This window comes from Danio aesculapii, chromosome 8 (assembly GCF_903798145.1).
Source record: "Danio aesculapii chromosome 8, fDanAes4.1, whole genome shotgun sequence".
Taxonomy (NCBI): Eukaryota; Metazoa; Chordata; class Actinopteri; order Cypriniformes; family Danionidae; genus Danio; species Danio aesculapii.
In genome coordinates, this window is record NC_079442.1 from 793,045 (window position 1) to 810,852 (window position 17,808).

The following is a 17,808-nucleotide window of genomic DNA, read 5'->3' on the forward strand; positions in this document are numbered from 1 at the left end:
GGCCTAAAAACAAGACAATAAAGCTGGTCAGCAATTATAGCAAGCGTTTGATTGCTGTAATAGCCAATAAAGCCTTTCTATTGATTATTTAGAAGGGTGTGAATAATTTTACACGTGCTACTTTTTGTTCAAATGTAAATAAAAGCTGAGAAATGTTTATTTTCTCCACAATGATGCCTCTTGTACATCGTCTTATTATGTTTTGGGAGAAGCCTGTGTCATTTCCGGTCTAAAAACCCAACCCAGGCTCATTCTGATTATGTACCCCTATATACATTTCTGCAGAGCACCAAAATTCATCCTAGGAGGTGCTTTTCTTTCCGCTGTTTTTGTTTTCGCAAATCTATCAAAGGCCGCCGTGTACGCTTTTGGAGATCTCAAATTTCTCTTGCAGGTGCCATTCACACTTGCTGTTCTCGCATAAATCCTCCAGGGGCCGCTGTCGACTGACTGACTGACCAAACCGATTGACCCACCCCCCTCTTTCCCTGAACCCAATTACCAGTGTTTTCAAAAGCAATCCAGAAAAAGGAAAGCCCTCGCCTGATTTTTACCAGGTTTTCAGACTTTACCATATTCTCACCCTGTTATTTACTTGCTTATTTTATATTTTTTTGGCTTTTGTTTTTGTCTTACCTGCTTTCTGGAACCGTTCTTCATCGAACTCAAACCCTGATGTCGCGGTCAACTCTGTTCTGCATCTTAAATCCTCGGATGTACACGGCGAACCCCTGGACAAACTGGAAAAGCCGTCCATATGGAGGTAAGCAGTCAGCTGGTAACGCGAAAACGAATGGCGTAGCATTTGTTTTAAAGACATATATATATATATATATATAAATATATATATATTTAAAGACATTTTAAATGTACCTCTGGCTACATAATTCGCAATGTCCAGAAATGTATATAGGATTGCATTTTCAGAATGAGCCCATGTTGATCATTTCAGGCTTGACTGTGTATTGTTGTGTGAACTGTCCCTTTAATACACAACAGGAGATCTAAAAGTTATGACACAACTCTGTATTAGTACAGTAGATATGAATGAATCCTACCTGACTGTAATAAATCAGCACAGTACTCAGTCTCCTGTAGCCTCGTCTGTAAATGCTTCCTATGGACCCTTTTCACTAGACTTATGACAGATTCAACAGCATCTTAAATCCTTGAAGTTTTTAATATTTTCGGGGGGTTTTTAACAACATATGAACATTTATACATGTTTATGTATGTATTATATCATCTCTGCATCAAATTACCGAATTTCTGCTTGTGTGAGGTGTGTGTAATGCAGTGTGTGTGTGTGCAGGACAGTAAATCTGACTCTATTCTCTCTTCTGACTGCCGTTATCAGTCTCACACTATTGTTTTCCTCTTTCTGAAAGTCTTGATAACACCATCCTGGAGTTTTTCTGTCATTATTTCAGCTAATAGGATAGTAAACAATGTATTTGTGTTGTACTCTCCCATTCACTGCGCTCTGAGCTTACCAACGATGACCACTTCAATGCTAAGAAACCTGGGAGAAATGTGAGAAGGGTCCATTAACTAGAAGTGTATATAAAATATGGACAATACTAAAAAGCGGTTGATCAACAGGTGATTCGAGATTCCGGGTGTAAATAAACTGATGACTGATGGGTTTTTGCATGCTGGACGCTGGGTCAAACTGGGTTTTCATCACCTGCTGAAGATGAAGATTATTAGCACTAGAAGAGCTGGAGATGATGGAGACAGACTCACTGAACCACCGCACTCCATTGAGTTCTCCTGCAGACCCAGAACAATTCATGCAGAATTTAGATTAGTGCACAATAAAGTCGGAAATTTATGCATGCATTTTCTCCCATGTACAGCTGAAGTCAGAATTATTCACCCTGCTGTATTTTTTTTCCAAATATTCCCCAAATGATGTTGAACAGATTCAGGAATTTCTCACAGTATTTCCTATTCTTCTGGAGAAAGTCTTATTTGTTTTATTTCAGCTAGAATAAAAGCAGATCTTAATTGTTTTAAAGCCATGTTAAGGTCAATATTATTAGCCCCCTTAAGCAATATTAGTTTTGGATTGTCTCCAGAATAAACCACTGTTATACAATGACTTGCCTAATTACCCTAACTTTACCCTAATTACCCTAACTTTACCCTAATTACCCTAACTTTACCCTAATTACCCTAGTTAAGCCTTTAAATGTCACTTTAAGCTGAATACTAGTGTCTGAATGTGCCTTCACACATTTCCATGTTGTGAATAAATCCTGAACAGAGCTATCTAACATTATACAACAGTGTTAAACGCTCTACGCTGGACCATTCTGACTACATCAACACTTATCTGGATATGACTTTCCATTTAAAAACACTCTCAGTATTCTGAAGTCAAACACTGAATGAAAATGCACATTTTAAAATCTAAGGTGTCAAAAATACCGAGTGTGTGTGTGTGTGTGTGTGTGTGTGTGTTTGTACCTCGTGATGGAATGGGTGGCACGTGTCTGGACGTCTTCTGTCCTTCTGAAACTTCAGCCGCTCACATTTCAGAGACTCATTATGTGCAATGAAGTTAAGGGAAAAGCATTCGCTGGATGTTGAAAGATCCTAATTCAGAATGCATTCATTTTATCTTCTGTTAGTCATTACAACTGAAATGATTCAGTGAAACTAGTGCAGAAAGGTATTTTTATTCCTTATCTTTCATTATTTATGATTATGATGTGATATGCTGCAGCCATATCACCCTGCAGCCCAAGAGCGGTTACTCACTGAAGCTAAGCAGGGCTGAGCCTGGTCAGTACCTGGATTGGAGACTACATGGGAACACTAGGTTGCAGGGGTGGGACCACAGAGGCACGTTTAAATCGGTTTGGCCCCTGTTGTGCCCCTCTCCTCTAAAACATTGCTGATTTATATCAAAGCTCGGACATATGCGCTTAAATTCATGTCGAATGCTGGTGATACCTGTTACTTAAGCTATTTTTCTTGTATGACGAGTGCTTTCATTCCAGCAGATCGACTGGTTTGTTCTGAAACAGGGATTAAAACTGTTACAATACTGCTTGCTGTATGGTTCGACCGATTGATCAGAGCTACAAGGTTTATTTTCAGCGATTCCGCTCATAGCTGTCATAAATGTGTTACTTTAAATGACCACTTTAAGCTGTTATGTCAATGATAAAGGTGCGCTTCATGGCGAAATCAATAGTGAAAGCTAAGACGGCTTCTGTGCTGTCATTTACCCTGCAACACGGACACTTCTGTTTAAAATGACTCTGCTTTATATCACTATAGGAGGGTTACAGAGCAATTAGGCCAGCAGGGGGAGCACAACCTGCGATGTGAGTCCTAATGCCCCAGTATAGTGAAGGGGACACTATACTGTCAGTGAGCGCCGTCTTTCAGATGGGATGTTAAACCGAGGTCTTGACTCTCTGTTCTTGTTAAAAATCCCATGGCACTTCTGGTAAAGAGTAGGGATGTAACCAACCCAGGCTCATTCTGAGAACGTATTCCCGGGGACGTTTCTGGAGACCGCGAAATACGTAGCCAGGGGTACGTACGGCTGCATTTCATTTTTTAAGCGAACGCTGCGGGGCAGTGTGACGCCGTTCCCTTCGGCGCTTGCCGGCCGGCCAGCCGGCCGCTCGCCTCCGTGTGGAAGGCTTTCCCGATGCAACCAGTTTGTCCGGTTAGCTCTTCGTGTACTCTGGCGGACTCGAGGCGCAGAGAGGGGCTGACCACGACGACGACTGGGTTCGAGTCCGGGGAAGAGCGGTTCCAGAAATCAGGTAAGAAAACAAAAACAAAATCCAAAAAATGAAGCGAACCAGTTCGTCACAGGGTGAGAATGTGGTCAAAATCCGAAAACGTGGTAAAAATCAGACGAGGGCTTTTCTTTTTCTGGACGGCTTTTGTGAATCGTCGATGGTTGGGTTTAGGGACGGAGGAGGGTGGGTCAGCCGATTGGCCGGTCGCGCGGTCAATCATTCTGTCATCCAGGCAGAAGGTCGCTCGACAGCGGCCTCCAGCGGGTTTACGCGAGAACGGCGCAGGAAAAAGCACGCACAGCGGCCTCTAGCGGACTCGCGAAAACAAAAACTGCAAAAATACGTACCTCCCGGGACGTATTTCGCGGTCTCCTGAAACGTCCCCGGGACTACGTTCTCAGAATGAGCCTGGGTTGGGTGTAACCCCGGTGTCCTGGCCAAATTCCCTTCATAGGCCCTTACTGGCCTCCCGATTATCCTCATCTACTGAATCGGCTCCATCACTATCTCTCCACCCCACCTATAGCAGATGTGTGGTGAAGCACTGGCACTGTTGTCCAGTGGCTGCCGTCGCATCATCCAAGTGGAGCTGCACACTGGTGGTGGTGTGGAGAGACCCCCTCTCATGATTGTGAAGCGATACACAATAAATGCGTTATATATATACACACACATTACATTACAATAATTTGAACATAAAACAAATGGATGCGATTAACCAGGATTGATCAGTAAAATGATGGTGCTTTTCTTAAGGATATACATGATTTCGACAGGCTCCATGGTCACGGGTCCGAAGTCACTGCAGTCACATGTGTTATCGATGACCACCATGAAGAGGTTACTGCTGGGAATCTGCTGAATCACAAATGACCTGCAAATAAACATAAATAAGCTGATTTGGAAAGAGAAAAGACTGTATGAAAGTGTCCTCTAGGGGTCGCCAGCGCTGTGTGTAAACTGTATGCAGGCTCTTGTGTGTTCATACAGTATATTTATAAGTAAAAACTCTATATCTGCATGCACATCTATGTATATTGAATTAAATATAGGGTAATGATTTATCTTTTTAATCATCATTTTCACATACTTCAGGTTAAAGCTTGTAGAAGTTTTATCGAGTTTTATTTTTCCTATATGCACAAGAATGTGTCCTGTTTAATTTGAATTAATTATGTTTTTCTGAGCCATATATAAATTAAACCAAATTATATTCAATTTAATTGAAGTTAGTTCTAATAAAATAAAATAATTAAATAAATAAAAATATATGTAAATAAATAAAGTAAATAAAACTATTATGCATTTTCCCCAGTTTCATTTTATTTACTTATATTTTTTCTGAGCAATATATAAATTAAATTAAATTAAATTTAAGTTAGTTCAAATAAAATACAATAAAATAAATAAAAATATATGTAAATAATTTAATAAATTAAATAAACTATCAAACGTTTACCCCAGTTTAAATTTAATTAATTATATTTTTTTCTGAGTAATATATAAATTAAATGAATTAACATTTAAATTAGTGCAAATAAAATAATTAAAATACATAAAAATATATGTAAATAAATTAAATAAATAAAACTTTCATACATTTTCCCCAGTTTAATTTTATTTCGTTATATTTTTTCTGAGCAATATATACATTAAATTATATTAAATCACATTTAAGTTAGTTAAAATAAAATATAATTAAAATAAAATAAAACTATTATACATTTCCACCATAACTTACAGAACACACCCAGAACAACGTCTCTTTTGATTATATTAAACATTAATATATAATATTTGACACTCTGGGGTCTGAGGGGTGTCGGTTTTCACAAGTTTTCACATGTCATAAAATTTGTGTTTTCAACGTTCTTTAAATATATTAAAGGATCAAATCTGATAACAATTAATTCAGAACAAAACCTGCTGCAGTTTCATGAAAGCAGCATATATGTGTACATGTTTACATTTTCAAGAGAAAAAAGTGACATGCCTATTTAGTAAAAGAGATGACTGAAATATAGCTACAAAAACATGAAGTATTTGACGGAGCTTTTGTGTGCCGAACGTTTACTACAAAATCATCCTGTTCAAAATCAAACAATACATTGATTTATTTATTTTTTTGAGACACTTTGGTCTGTTATAAAGTCCATAAATTTGGGTTTTTTCTACATCAAAATCAGACCGGGAACAAATATTTCAGTGTACAGAATTACATATACAGTTGAAGTCAGAATTATTCGCCCCCCCCTGTATATTTCCCCCCAATTTGTGTTTAACGGAGAGAAGATTTTTTTTTCTAAACATTACTAACTAATTTCTAATAACTGATTTCTTTTCTCTTTGTCATGATGACAGCAAATAATATTAGACTAGATATTCTTCAAGACACTAGTATTCAGCTTAAAGTGACATTTAAAGGCTTAACTAGGTTAATTAGGGTAAAGTTAGGGTAATTAGGCAAGTCATTGTATAACAGTGGTTTGTTCTGTTGACAATCCAAAACTAATATTGCTTAAGGGGGCTAATAATATTGACCTTAACATGGCTTTACAAACATTAAGAACTGCTTTTATTCTAGCCGAAATAAAACAAATAAGACTTTCTCCAGAAGAACAAATATTAGAGGAAATACTGTGAGAAATTCCTGAATCTGTTCAACATCATTTGAGAAATATTTGGAAAAGAAATTAACAGGAAGGCGAATAATTTTGACTTCAACATGTTTGTGTGTGTGTGTGTGTGTGTGTGTGTGTGTGTGTGTGTGAGTGTGTAAATGCTGCACATACTTCACACAGCTTTCACAGTCAATATTGCCCACAGTCTCTTTAATGGTGCGCTCAGACACGAAGGCTGGATACTCGGTGTCACAGGGAACCAGTAGAGTTCTTCCTCCTCTCTGAGCTACAGAGCAAACACAGAGAGAGACGTTCATTCATTTCATTCATTTTCTTTTCGGCATAGTCCCTTTATTTATCAGGGGTCGCCACACATTATTCTGCCAGTTATTTCCCTTTATTACACGGCTGTCTGGAATACTTGATTCTGATTGGTCAGTCATAACAATCCAAGGTATGTTATTCCCAGATAACAACCACTAAAATCAATCACACATCTATGTATGTATATACATATACATATACATATACATATACATATACATATACATACATATACATAAAAATATACATATACATATATACATATACATATATACATATATATATACATATACATATATACATATACATATACATATATACATATACATATACATATATACATATACATATACATATACATATATACATATACATATACATATATACATATACATATACATATACATATATATACATATACATATACATATACATATACATATACATATACATATACATATACATATACATATACATATACATATACATATACATATACATATACATATACATATACATATACATATACATATACATATACATATATACATATACATATACATATACATATACATATACATATACATATACATATATACATATACATATACATATACATATACATATACATATACATATACATATACATATATACATATATACATATACATATACATATACATATACATATACATATACATATACATATACATATATACATATACATATACATATACATATACATATACATATACATATATACATATACATATACATATACATATATACATATACATATACATATACATATACATATACATATACATATACATATACATATACATATACATATACATATACATATACATATACATATACATATACATATACATATACATATACATATACATATACATATACATATACATATACATATATACATATACATATACATATATACATATACATATACATATACATATACATATACATATACATATACATATACATATACATATACATATACATATACATATATACATATACATATACATATACATATACATATTTACATATACATATACATAAACACACATGATCTGTCATACCCGTAATGGTGAGGTCAGAGTGCCACCAGCTGTACAGGTTAAACTCAACCAGGAATCTGCAAGACCAAATCAAACAGTTAAGAGTGCAAGACCGTAGAACATTGAACATTGGACAACATTACGAACACAACTGAAAAATCTACACAGACAAGATCAGAGTCTTACATGACAAACTCCGTCAGGAGCCATCGGATAGCTGCGAACAGAGCAAAGTAGGGCTGCAGGGAGAGAGATATAACCAATCAAACACTCAGACACATAGAAGACGCGTCATTGTGGTTACATATACTGTAAAACATATCCGTTAATGAACAGTTTCTGTGTTTATTAGCGGTGGTGAATTGCATTATGGGATGTTGATCTCTGCTCTGTCCACTTCTGATGTTGGAAATTCAACTCTACAGTTTAACAAAGTGACTTTTACTGACATTTTAGGAATAATATAATGACTAATAAATAATATCTAGAGAAATAAGTGTGTAAAATAACAGTAAATGTGCTGCAGTTTATTACAAGGTTTCTGTAGCGTAATATACAACACCAACACACACAATACAGCCCTGCACACTATTACACACGTGCAGAAAATACACTTTTTACTACTTTTTTTAAGGTTAAAAGTTGTTGGAAGAAAGATCGAGATCCCATGATGCAATTTAAAACAGAAATAAAGAGGGAAAACGAAAAAGAAATACAAACATCAATCACAAAATGCAGAAAACTGCTAATTTACGAATATTTTGGGTACTTTTTTTGGTACTCCTGGTACTTTTTCCGACATCTTTATTAGTGTCTTTTAGTGTTGTCAAAAGTATTGACTCTGGTACCAATCGCTACTGAAATTTTAATCGATACTGAACATTCGAGCATGTTCTTAAACATGATTGGCCGTTATGATCACATGCTCATCAGAAATGACTGTGATTGGCCATCATTATTAATCAAACAACAAAAGACAAGGACAAAACCCCTCACTGCTCTCGACTGAAGGTCTACTGTAGCTTTAATAAGGAACAAATCGAGTTTAATTCTTACAGTGAAGATACTTAAGGGGGAGTTTGTTTCATTAGTCCTATTCTTATATTTATTTCCTTTCCATTATTGAGAGGACTTTTTGTTCGTTCGTCCCATTCTGCTTCAGTATTAAGAATTGTGAATGATCTTTAGTGCACTTTCAACCTCATGTACAGGGGAAAAAACTATATACAGTACAAAACTTTATTGACGGGTGGCAGGGTGGCTCAGTGGTTAGAACTGTTGCCTTATAGCAAGAAAGTCATTGGTTCGAGTCCCGGCTGGGTCAGTTGACATTTCAGTGTGCATGTTCTCTCTGTCTTGGCGTGGGTTGCCTCCGGGTGCTCCGGTTTCCCCTACAGTCACACATGCGCTATAGGAGAATTGATAAGCTAAATAAGCCATATGTGTGTGTAAATGAGTGTGAATGGGTGTTTCCCAGAACTGGGTTGCATCTGGAAGGGCATACGTTGCATAAAACAAATGCTGGAATAGTTGGCGGTTCATCCCGCTGTGGCGACTCTTGAAACAGAGACTAAGCCGAAGGAAAATGAATGAATGAATAATCGTGAGTATTCCAATAATTGAGCAGCCCTACAGTATATATGATGTAAATACTGTTCTTCTGGATGCGCTTAATCTTTGGAGGAGCTCCAGATGGTCATACAGTAAATCCTCTCAGGGTGGATTCACAGCTCAGATGAAGTGTTTATACAGATATATACAGATAAAGTGTGTAAATCAGCCTCTCAGAGTGGAAAAGCGAGGCTGGAACACCCACATCTCTGGCATCTGTGTCCACAGCGAAGGCTATGAGGATCGGACTCTCCCTTGGGCTGTTGCAGAACTTTGACTCGGTTGGCTGCTTTCCTCCACAAATGAGCTCAGGGTCCTCCCTGTCTCTGTTTTTGGGTATCTTCCACCAGATTAGGGTTAATGTTGACTTGTGACTGAAAAAAAATGACTTTTTGGTGTAGTAAAATCTAATAAATTTACTCCCATCATTTTTAAATAGTAATATTAAGTGTATATTGTCTAATTTTCTAGGTAAATATTGAATATTTACACTTTTACTTGATATAATAAAAGAAATAGGTGGAAAAAGTTAAATATTAATATTCATTTGCTTGTAATATTTAAATATTTACTAATCATTGCAAACCTAGTATTATTATGTACATTTTAATAATGGATATATGTCGTAATGGATGTATTAAATTTGCATGGGACTGAATTAAGAGGAGAATATTTATATCAAAAAACTAAAGAAAGATAGTTTTGTTTTATGTTTGTGTATCACATTTACATAGTAATAAATATATACACACATATATATGTGATTGCAGTGTACTCACGTGTAGGAGTGTGTGTGCTGTGTCGCTGGTCTGCGCATACACCCTACAGATGGCCCGGTAGTCATACAGATTCACCCTGAAACACACACACATCTGCTGAGTCCTCATTCTGCTCACGATAAAGAAACACTCAGAACGTCACACTGCTGTGGAAGACGTACACGCTCATGAGAAACGTGTGCGTGAGTGTGTGTCATTATAAATCTTGTTTATTCAGCTCTCAGGTGATCTCAATTGAAAAACAAAGACACGTATGACTGGTTTTGTGGTCACGTATATGCAAATCACATAAATAAAATACATCTTCATACTGGGATTTCAAAGATATAGAAGTATATGTCATATAATACTTCATAATATTGTATAGTGTGTGTGTGTGTGTGTGTGTGTGTGCATATGTGTGGTCTAAACTGGCTTTCTTTTACGTCACATTAACTTGTAAATCAGAGATAATTATAGCCGTTGCTTGCAGCTCTTTCTGTTCTTCAAGCACTGACGTGTGAGTCACTTCACATTCGTGTGTGTGTGTGTGTGTGTGTGCAGCTTTAAGTTTGTGTTGACCTTCTGTTGTCGATATTACCTTGTACATCAGCAGAGAAGTTCAGTATAATCTATTCCATCTGACTCTGATTGGTGTAGCAAATAAAACTATATGTTGGAAACTTGTTTCTTCTTGGGATTAGCCCCTTCTTCAAATGTTTGGAGTGCAATTGTACACCCTACTCACTGAGTAAAACTACAATATATTTGGCGTAGAGTGCCCTTATGCTCCACTTTCACTTGGTGGTACAGTAACTACCGTAAGAATCAATAACTTTTAGCGTTTTACACAATATCATCCTCTGCTGGTCTTCTGAGGTAGTTCCCAATGTTTTCCTGACTCCTAATCTCCTCCCAAAATTACAATGACCTCTTCGTTTACAAATTTGTAGGTGTTCGTGTGGCTGCTGTCAATGGCGGAGACAAGAATTCATTTAAAAATAATAAGGTTACACGGGATGCACTGCCTATTACGTTAACTTCATACAGATTACAAAACAAGTGAACGTTTATTTCAGACTGTTGGTTTAAAAGTTGGTTCCACATGGGGATACTCATCCCGAGGCCTCTAAAGATCCAAGACCTGTGAAGAAATAATGCCAAGGTATCCATAATCCTGGACCAGGCCGTATCCTGAGCTGATGCTGTGGTGGTCATGGAGGAGTGGAGAGTGTGAGACTGATTTCTGAAAGACCACAGGGACAGGAGAGTCTCAACTTTGATCCTGTGGGCCAGCCTGAACACCCGCTGGTGACCTACTCGCACCTGCAGTTCTACACGATGGACGTCCAGCGTTCTCCAGCCTCACAAGAACTTTGGCCAGAGGAGAAATGGTCGTGCCCAACAGAGCCTGGTTTCTCTCAAGGTTTTTTTTTCCTTCACTTCATCAAATGGTGTTTTGTTCCCTCGTCACTGTCGCCACTTGCTAGCTTGGTTTGGGACTTGTGGAGCTGCGCATGGATGGATTTGCTCTTCAGTGTTTGGACTTTCAGCAGTGAAATTTAAACCACACTGAACTGAACTAAACTGAACTTCAACACTGAAATCTGGACTTCACTAGAACTTTTGTTAGGCTGCTTTGAGACAATCTGCATTGTAAAAACGCTATATAAATAAACATGAATTGAATTGAAGAGATTTTAAGCTTTATGTAGATATATTTCACATGTCTGTGAGGCAAGTATTCTCTGAGATATTTCCCAGCACGTTTACTGATGGTTCATAACAATGAAGCTGCAGAAACTGTCCTAAAAACACATGTTTGGACCAAGCCCCTCCCCCGGAGAATCCTCAGTGATGATTGGCTCCTGAACTAGAAGGCTGAGCTTCATTCACTAGATCTGCCATATCGACTGTTGCAATTTTCAAAACTATACAAATGAAATGTCATTGGGCGGTGCGGTGGCGCAGTGGGTTGCACTGTAGCAAGAACGTCGCTGGTGCGAGTCTCGGCTGGGAATGTTGACATTTCTGGCTAAATGTGACTAAAGAGGACATTCCATTTGATTAAACTAAACAACTACATACATCTACTCACAACAAGAATTACACAGCGTTCCCTAAAAGTGATGTAAACATTAGCATTCTCGCACCTTTGATAGAAAAACAAGCATTGTTTGTAATTAATGTTGTCATAATGATAATAGAAAAACGTTTTATATAATGTGGACAAACTTTCCCATAATGATTTAAATACCATTCTGAGAACATTAATATAACATGAGACCGAAACATTATGGGGTGACACGGTGGCTCAGTGGTTAGCACTGTCGTCTTACAGCAAGAAGGTTGCTGGTTCGAGTACCGGCTGGTCCAGTTGGCATTTCAATGTTGAGTTTGCATGTTCTCCCCGTGTTGGCATGGGTTTCCTCCGGGTGCTCTAATTTCCCCCACAGTCCAAACACATGCGCTATAGGGGAATTGGGTAAACTCAATTGGCTGCAGTGTATGAGTGTGTATGGGTGTTTCCCAGTGATGGGTTGCAGCTGGAAGGGTAAAACATATGCCAGAATAGTTGGCGGTTCATTCCGCTGTGGCGACTCCTGACAAATAAAGGGACTAAGCGTCCCTCTGAAGGAAACTGAATGAATGAATTGTGTTATACCTCTTAAAAGAGCCCATTGACACCAGTTTGCCCATCACAGCTCCTTCAGGCTCTCCAAAAAACACACCAGTCTGAAAGACACACACCCAATGGTAAATATCACAATCATACCAGCTTAACAGTGTGAACCTAAAACCAATTACACATAAATTCATACAGTTAAAGTCAGAATTATTCATTTTTCTGTTCTGTTTTATTTTCAGAAGGTTTTTATCAACACTTTTTAAGCATAATAGTCTTAATAACTCATTTCTAGTAACTGATTTCTTTTATCTTTGCCATGATGACAGCTTAACGTGACATTTAAAGGCTTAACTAGGGTAATTAGGGTAAAGTTAGGGTAATTAGACAAGTCATTGTATAACAGTGGTTTGTTCTGGAGACAATACAAAACTAATATTGCTGAAGGGGGCTAATAATATTGACCTTAAAATGGCTTTAAAACGTTAAAAAATGCTTTTATTCTAGCTGAAATAAAACAAATAAGACTTTCTCCAGAAGAAATAATATTAAAGGAAATACTGTGAGAAATTCCTGAATCTGTTCAACATCATTTGGGAAATATTTGTAAAATAAAAATAAAAATAAATCACAGGAGGGCGAATCATTTCAACTGTATACTCCTTGCCTGCTTTGAGAAGGGAAGTGAACGTTACAATAAGACTGTATTTAACCTATTAAATCAATCCACTGCATGACACTTTTGAATATTCATGAGCAGTCAAGTACTCGATATAAATCAATCCTTAAAACAAATGTCTCTCACCAAAGACTGATCCTCGGCCACAATAATAAACCCATTGTTGTCTATGAGATAGCAGCTGATATCCTACACACCATGGAGGAACAGAAAGACATCAGTTTAATGTGATTATGGACAGAGAAAAGGGGTAAAAATGTTAAACGTGGACACTCACATCATTATCACAGCTGATTGAACACTTTCCATCAAGCGCCGCACACTGGAATACACAAAACAGAAAACACTATTTGGGCAGTAAACAGCATTATGAGTAACATATGTACGTATTACCTACATTTATAAGACTACATAACATCCTAATATGGTCAGTAATGTACAGTATACTGCCTACTCTAAGTGTGTAAACAGTAAAGCAGACTCATGTCAATTTCAGATGGTAATATGTTGGTAATATTACAATACATAATGCAATGATGCTAAAAAAACGTAGGTTTCATTTACGGGCTGCATTTAATTTCATTATATTTTGAATTTAGCTTTAAGTAATGTAAATAACCCATAATGCATTCTATTGTTATTGTTATTATTATATTAGATGAGGCTGCAACCTATTTTTCTGGATGCACCAAAAATGTGGATTTAATCTCAGATTTAGACAATAAAGTTAAAGGCAGATAGGCAATATAATACATTTGATCACATTTTATTTATAATCAAATTCAGTTCAAAGAAATCAAAAGATTCACTGTATAAAAAAACTACGATCCACTGAATGTTTTGGTGAATTATTCTTACACTCGAGAGTATTGCGCACATCATAAAGTTGTGAAATTACTGAAATATGCTTTATTTATTAAGTCAATGTTACTTATTTTAAAAAAGCAGATTTCAATAAGTAGATAAAATAATAGCATAAATAAAATTGAGTAAATAAAATCAATTCTCAATCAATGATGCTAAAAATAGTACATTTCATTTATGGGCTGCATTTACAATGTCTTATATTTACTGTCATTTTATTCGTTTGTTCGTTCATTCATTCATTTATTTATTTGTTGATTTATTTATTCAATCATTTGTTAAATTATTCATTTATTTATTTATTTATTCCTTTATTTATTTATTCATTCATTTATTCATTTAATCATTTATTTATTTATTCATTAATTCATTTGTTTATTCATTTAATGATTGATTCATTTATTTATTTATTTATTCATTCATTCATTCATTCATTCATTTATTTATTCCTTTAATTATTAATTTATTTGTTGATTTATTTATTCATTCATTTGTTAAATTATTCATTTATTTATTTATTTATTTATTCCTTTATTTATTCATTCATTCATTCATTCATTTAATCCTTTATTTATTTATTCATTCATTCATTTATTTATTCATTTAATGATTGATTCATTTATTTATTCATTTGTTTATTCATTCATTCATTTATTTATTTTTTATTCCTTCATTAATTTACTCATTTATTTATTTATTCCTTTTTTCATTCATTCAAGTCATTAATTCATTCATCCATTCATTCAATCATTTTTTTATTCATTAATTAATTTATTTATTGATTCATTTATTGGTTCATTTATTTATTTATTGATTTATTTATTTATTCATTTTTTATTATTTATTCGATCATTTACTCATTTATTTATTTATTCATTCGTTCATTTAATTGTTTATTTATTTATTTAATAACTCATTTATTTATTCATATATATATTATTATTTTATTTATTTATTCATTTTTCTATTCATTCATTCATTCATTTATTCATCCATACATTTAATCATTTATTTATTTATTAATTCATTTATTTATTTATTCATTCATTTGCTCATTTATCTATTTAATCATTCATTCATTCAATTATTCAGTCCTTCATTCATTTACTCATTTATTTATTCATTCATTCATACATTCATTTACTTATTTAATTATTCCTTTATTCCATAATTTACTCATTTATTCATTCATAAATTCATTTACTCGTTTATTTATTCATTCGTTCAAATATTTGTTCCTTTATTCATTCATTCATTCATTCATTCATTCATTTCCTCATTTATTCATTCATTTATTCCTTTCCTCATTCATTCATTTATCATTCATTCATTCATTCATTCATTTATTCATTCATTCATTCATTTCCTCATTTATTATTTCATTTATTCAATAATTTCCTCATTCATTCATTCATTCATTCATTCATTCATTTATTTCTTTATTCATTTATTTATTATTTTGTTCATTCATTCATTTAACAATATTTCCCATTTACTTTAGAAATCCTTTACATACATATTATTTTAATTAAATATTTGCAAACGACGAATTTCCTCACTATGCGCTCAGTAATTTTAGGTAAAAGAAAAGAAAAGAGAAGATAATAGTAAACGCTGTTATTTACATTGTACAAGCATTTTTTTTTATTTTATTGTGTTTTTGACAACGCACCAAAAAACTAAAGCAATCTGAGTCCTGGTATTGCTGAAAAATGTTCAATGCACAAATGTGTTTATTATTATTATTATTATTATTATTATTATTATTACTATTATTGCAGTCAATAAAAGTTACCTGTCTGCTGGCGGTCCAGAACTTCCTCTGAAAGAACTCTAGTTTCATCTGAATACCTACAGCTGAACAAACCAAAGCAAGACGTCAGAACAGTTTGAGTGACACTTTATTTTAAAGCACACCTATTCTGTCCCTTTACACAAGCTGTAAAATGCGTCTCTGGAGTCTCTAGAGTGTGTGTGTTTCAGTTTCAGCTCAACATATCACACAGATAATGTTCTCTAACTCTCTGAAACTGACCCTTTTAGGTTTTGATCCTAATTGTGGCGTTTTGGTGACTGTCGCTTTATATGCAAATGAGATTGTGCTCTTTTCAGAAGAGGGCGGAGCTACAGACGCCTCCGTGTCAGCATAGTGACAGAACAATTCAAAAACAAGATGCTATGCTAATGAGATGGCCACTAGTGGGCGGGGCTTTCCCCTCTCTGATGACACGTACAAAGGGAGGGGAGGGGAGGGGGTGGGGCAATTTTCAGAGTCAACGTTATTTATTAAGAGCGTTTATCTCAGTTTATTGTTCGTTATACAGACGCTTGATAACAATGTAGGTAGACCTCATGGGACATCATAAAATATTAACAGAGAAGATTTGCCACAAGGTCAAACACACACACAAACGCACGCACGCACCAATTTGTACTTGCACAACTAATTCAAATGTCAGTGTAACACTTATAGCACAAATGATCTGGGATCTGCCTACAGAGTAACCTCTAAAAATACAGCAGAGCTCAGATCAGACAGATCAGGTTTAGTGTACTGTACGCTGCCAGAAACGCTCTGCTGATGTTCTACAGAGGAAACTGATGGAAAGGTCAGTGTGGGAGGCAATGAGAGAGAGAAATAACATTCATCTATTTTATCTGTTGTTATTTTTTCAATAATGTCTCATTTTGGGCAGAACTGTGGCCTCACAGAAAGAAAGTCACAGGTTCGAGTCCCTGTCAGTTGTGTGGAGTTTGCATGTTCTCCCCGTGTTGACGTGGGTTTCCTCCGGGTGCTCCGGGTTCCCCCCACAGTCCAAACACATGCGCTATAGGGGAATTGATCAACTAAATTGGTCGTAGGGTATGAGTGTGGGTGTTTCCCAGTACTGGGTTGCAGCTGGAAGGGCATCCGCTGTGTAAAACATATGCCGGAATAGTTGGCGGTTCATTCCGCTGTGGTGACCCCTGATAAATAAGGGACTAAGCTGAAGGAAAATCTGGCCAATACCTTGTAAGTCACGCCAATAAAGCTCAGATTTTGGGGACTCTCTATGGGACGGTCAGCACTGATATGCACTATAGGAATGACCACAGACAGTCTGAGCTGAGGTCTCCTCTATTGTTCTGCTGGAGGAAGATCATCTCCTGCATCAGTGACGGCCAGACGAGGACAAACACAACACAACAGGACAGTGTTGGAGGAGCTGAGCTGTCCTGTTAACTAAAATAAGCCTGGATGCAAGTAACACACACACACACACACACACGCACACACACGCACACACACACACACACACACACACACATACACACGCACGTGCACAAACACACACACATAAACATAAATGCAAACACACGCACACACAAACATCCACACACAAACACAAATACACAAACACATCAACATACACACACACACACACACACACACGCACACACACACAAACAAACACATAAAGACATGCACA

The 17,808-nt window shown here is 35.8% G+C and overlaps 1 protein-coding gene across 1 annotated transcript in view; it reads right to left on the minus strand.

Annotated features, from left to right (window-relative positions):
• Positions 1-1,257: 1,257 nt before the first annotated feature.
• The window catches only part of cacna2d3a (calcium channel, voltage-dependent, alpha 2/delta subunit 3a), a 111,651-nt gene continuing 95,100 nt past the window's right edge, over positions 1,258-17,808 (minus strand). Inside the window, exons 27-37 of the mRNA XM_056464560.1 lie at positions 16,134-16,195; positions 13,752-13,796; positions 13,601-13,663; positions 12,835-12,905; positions 10,191-10,266; positions 7,987-8,039; positions 7,822-7,877; positions 6,560-6,674; positions 4,529-4,641; positions 2,473-2,555; positions 1,258-1,773 (exon numbers count right to left, since the gene is read on the minus strand). Of these exons, the coding sequence (XP_056320535.1) occupies positions 1,684-1,773; positions 2,473-2,555; positions 4,529-4,641; positions 6,560-6,674; positions 7,822-7,877; positions 7,987-8,039; positions 10,191-10,266; positions 12,835-12,905; positions 13,601-13,663; positions 13,752-13,796; positions 16,134-16,195 (827 nt within the window). The 3' untranslated portion in view covers positions 1,258-1,683. The remainder of the gene's footprint in view (positions 1,774-2,472; positions 2,556-4,528; positions 4,642-6,559; positions 6,675-7,821; positions 7,878-7,986; positions 8,040-10,190; positions 10,267-12,834; positions 12,906-13,600; positions 13,664-13,751; positions 13,797-16,133; positions 16,196-17,808) is intronic.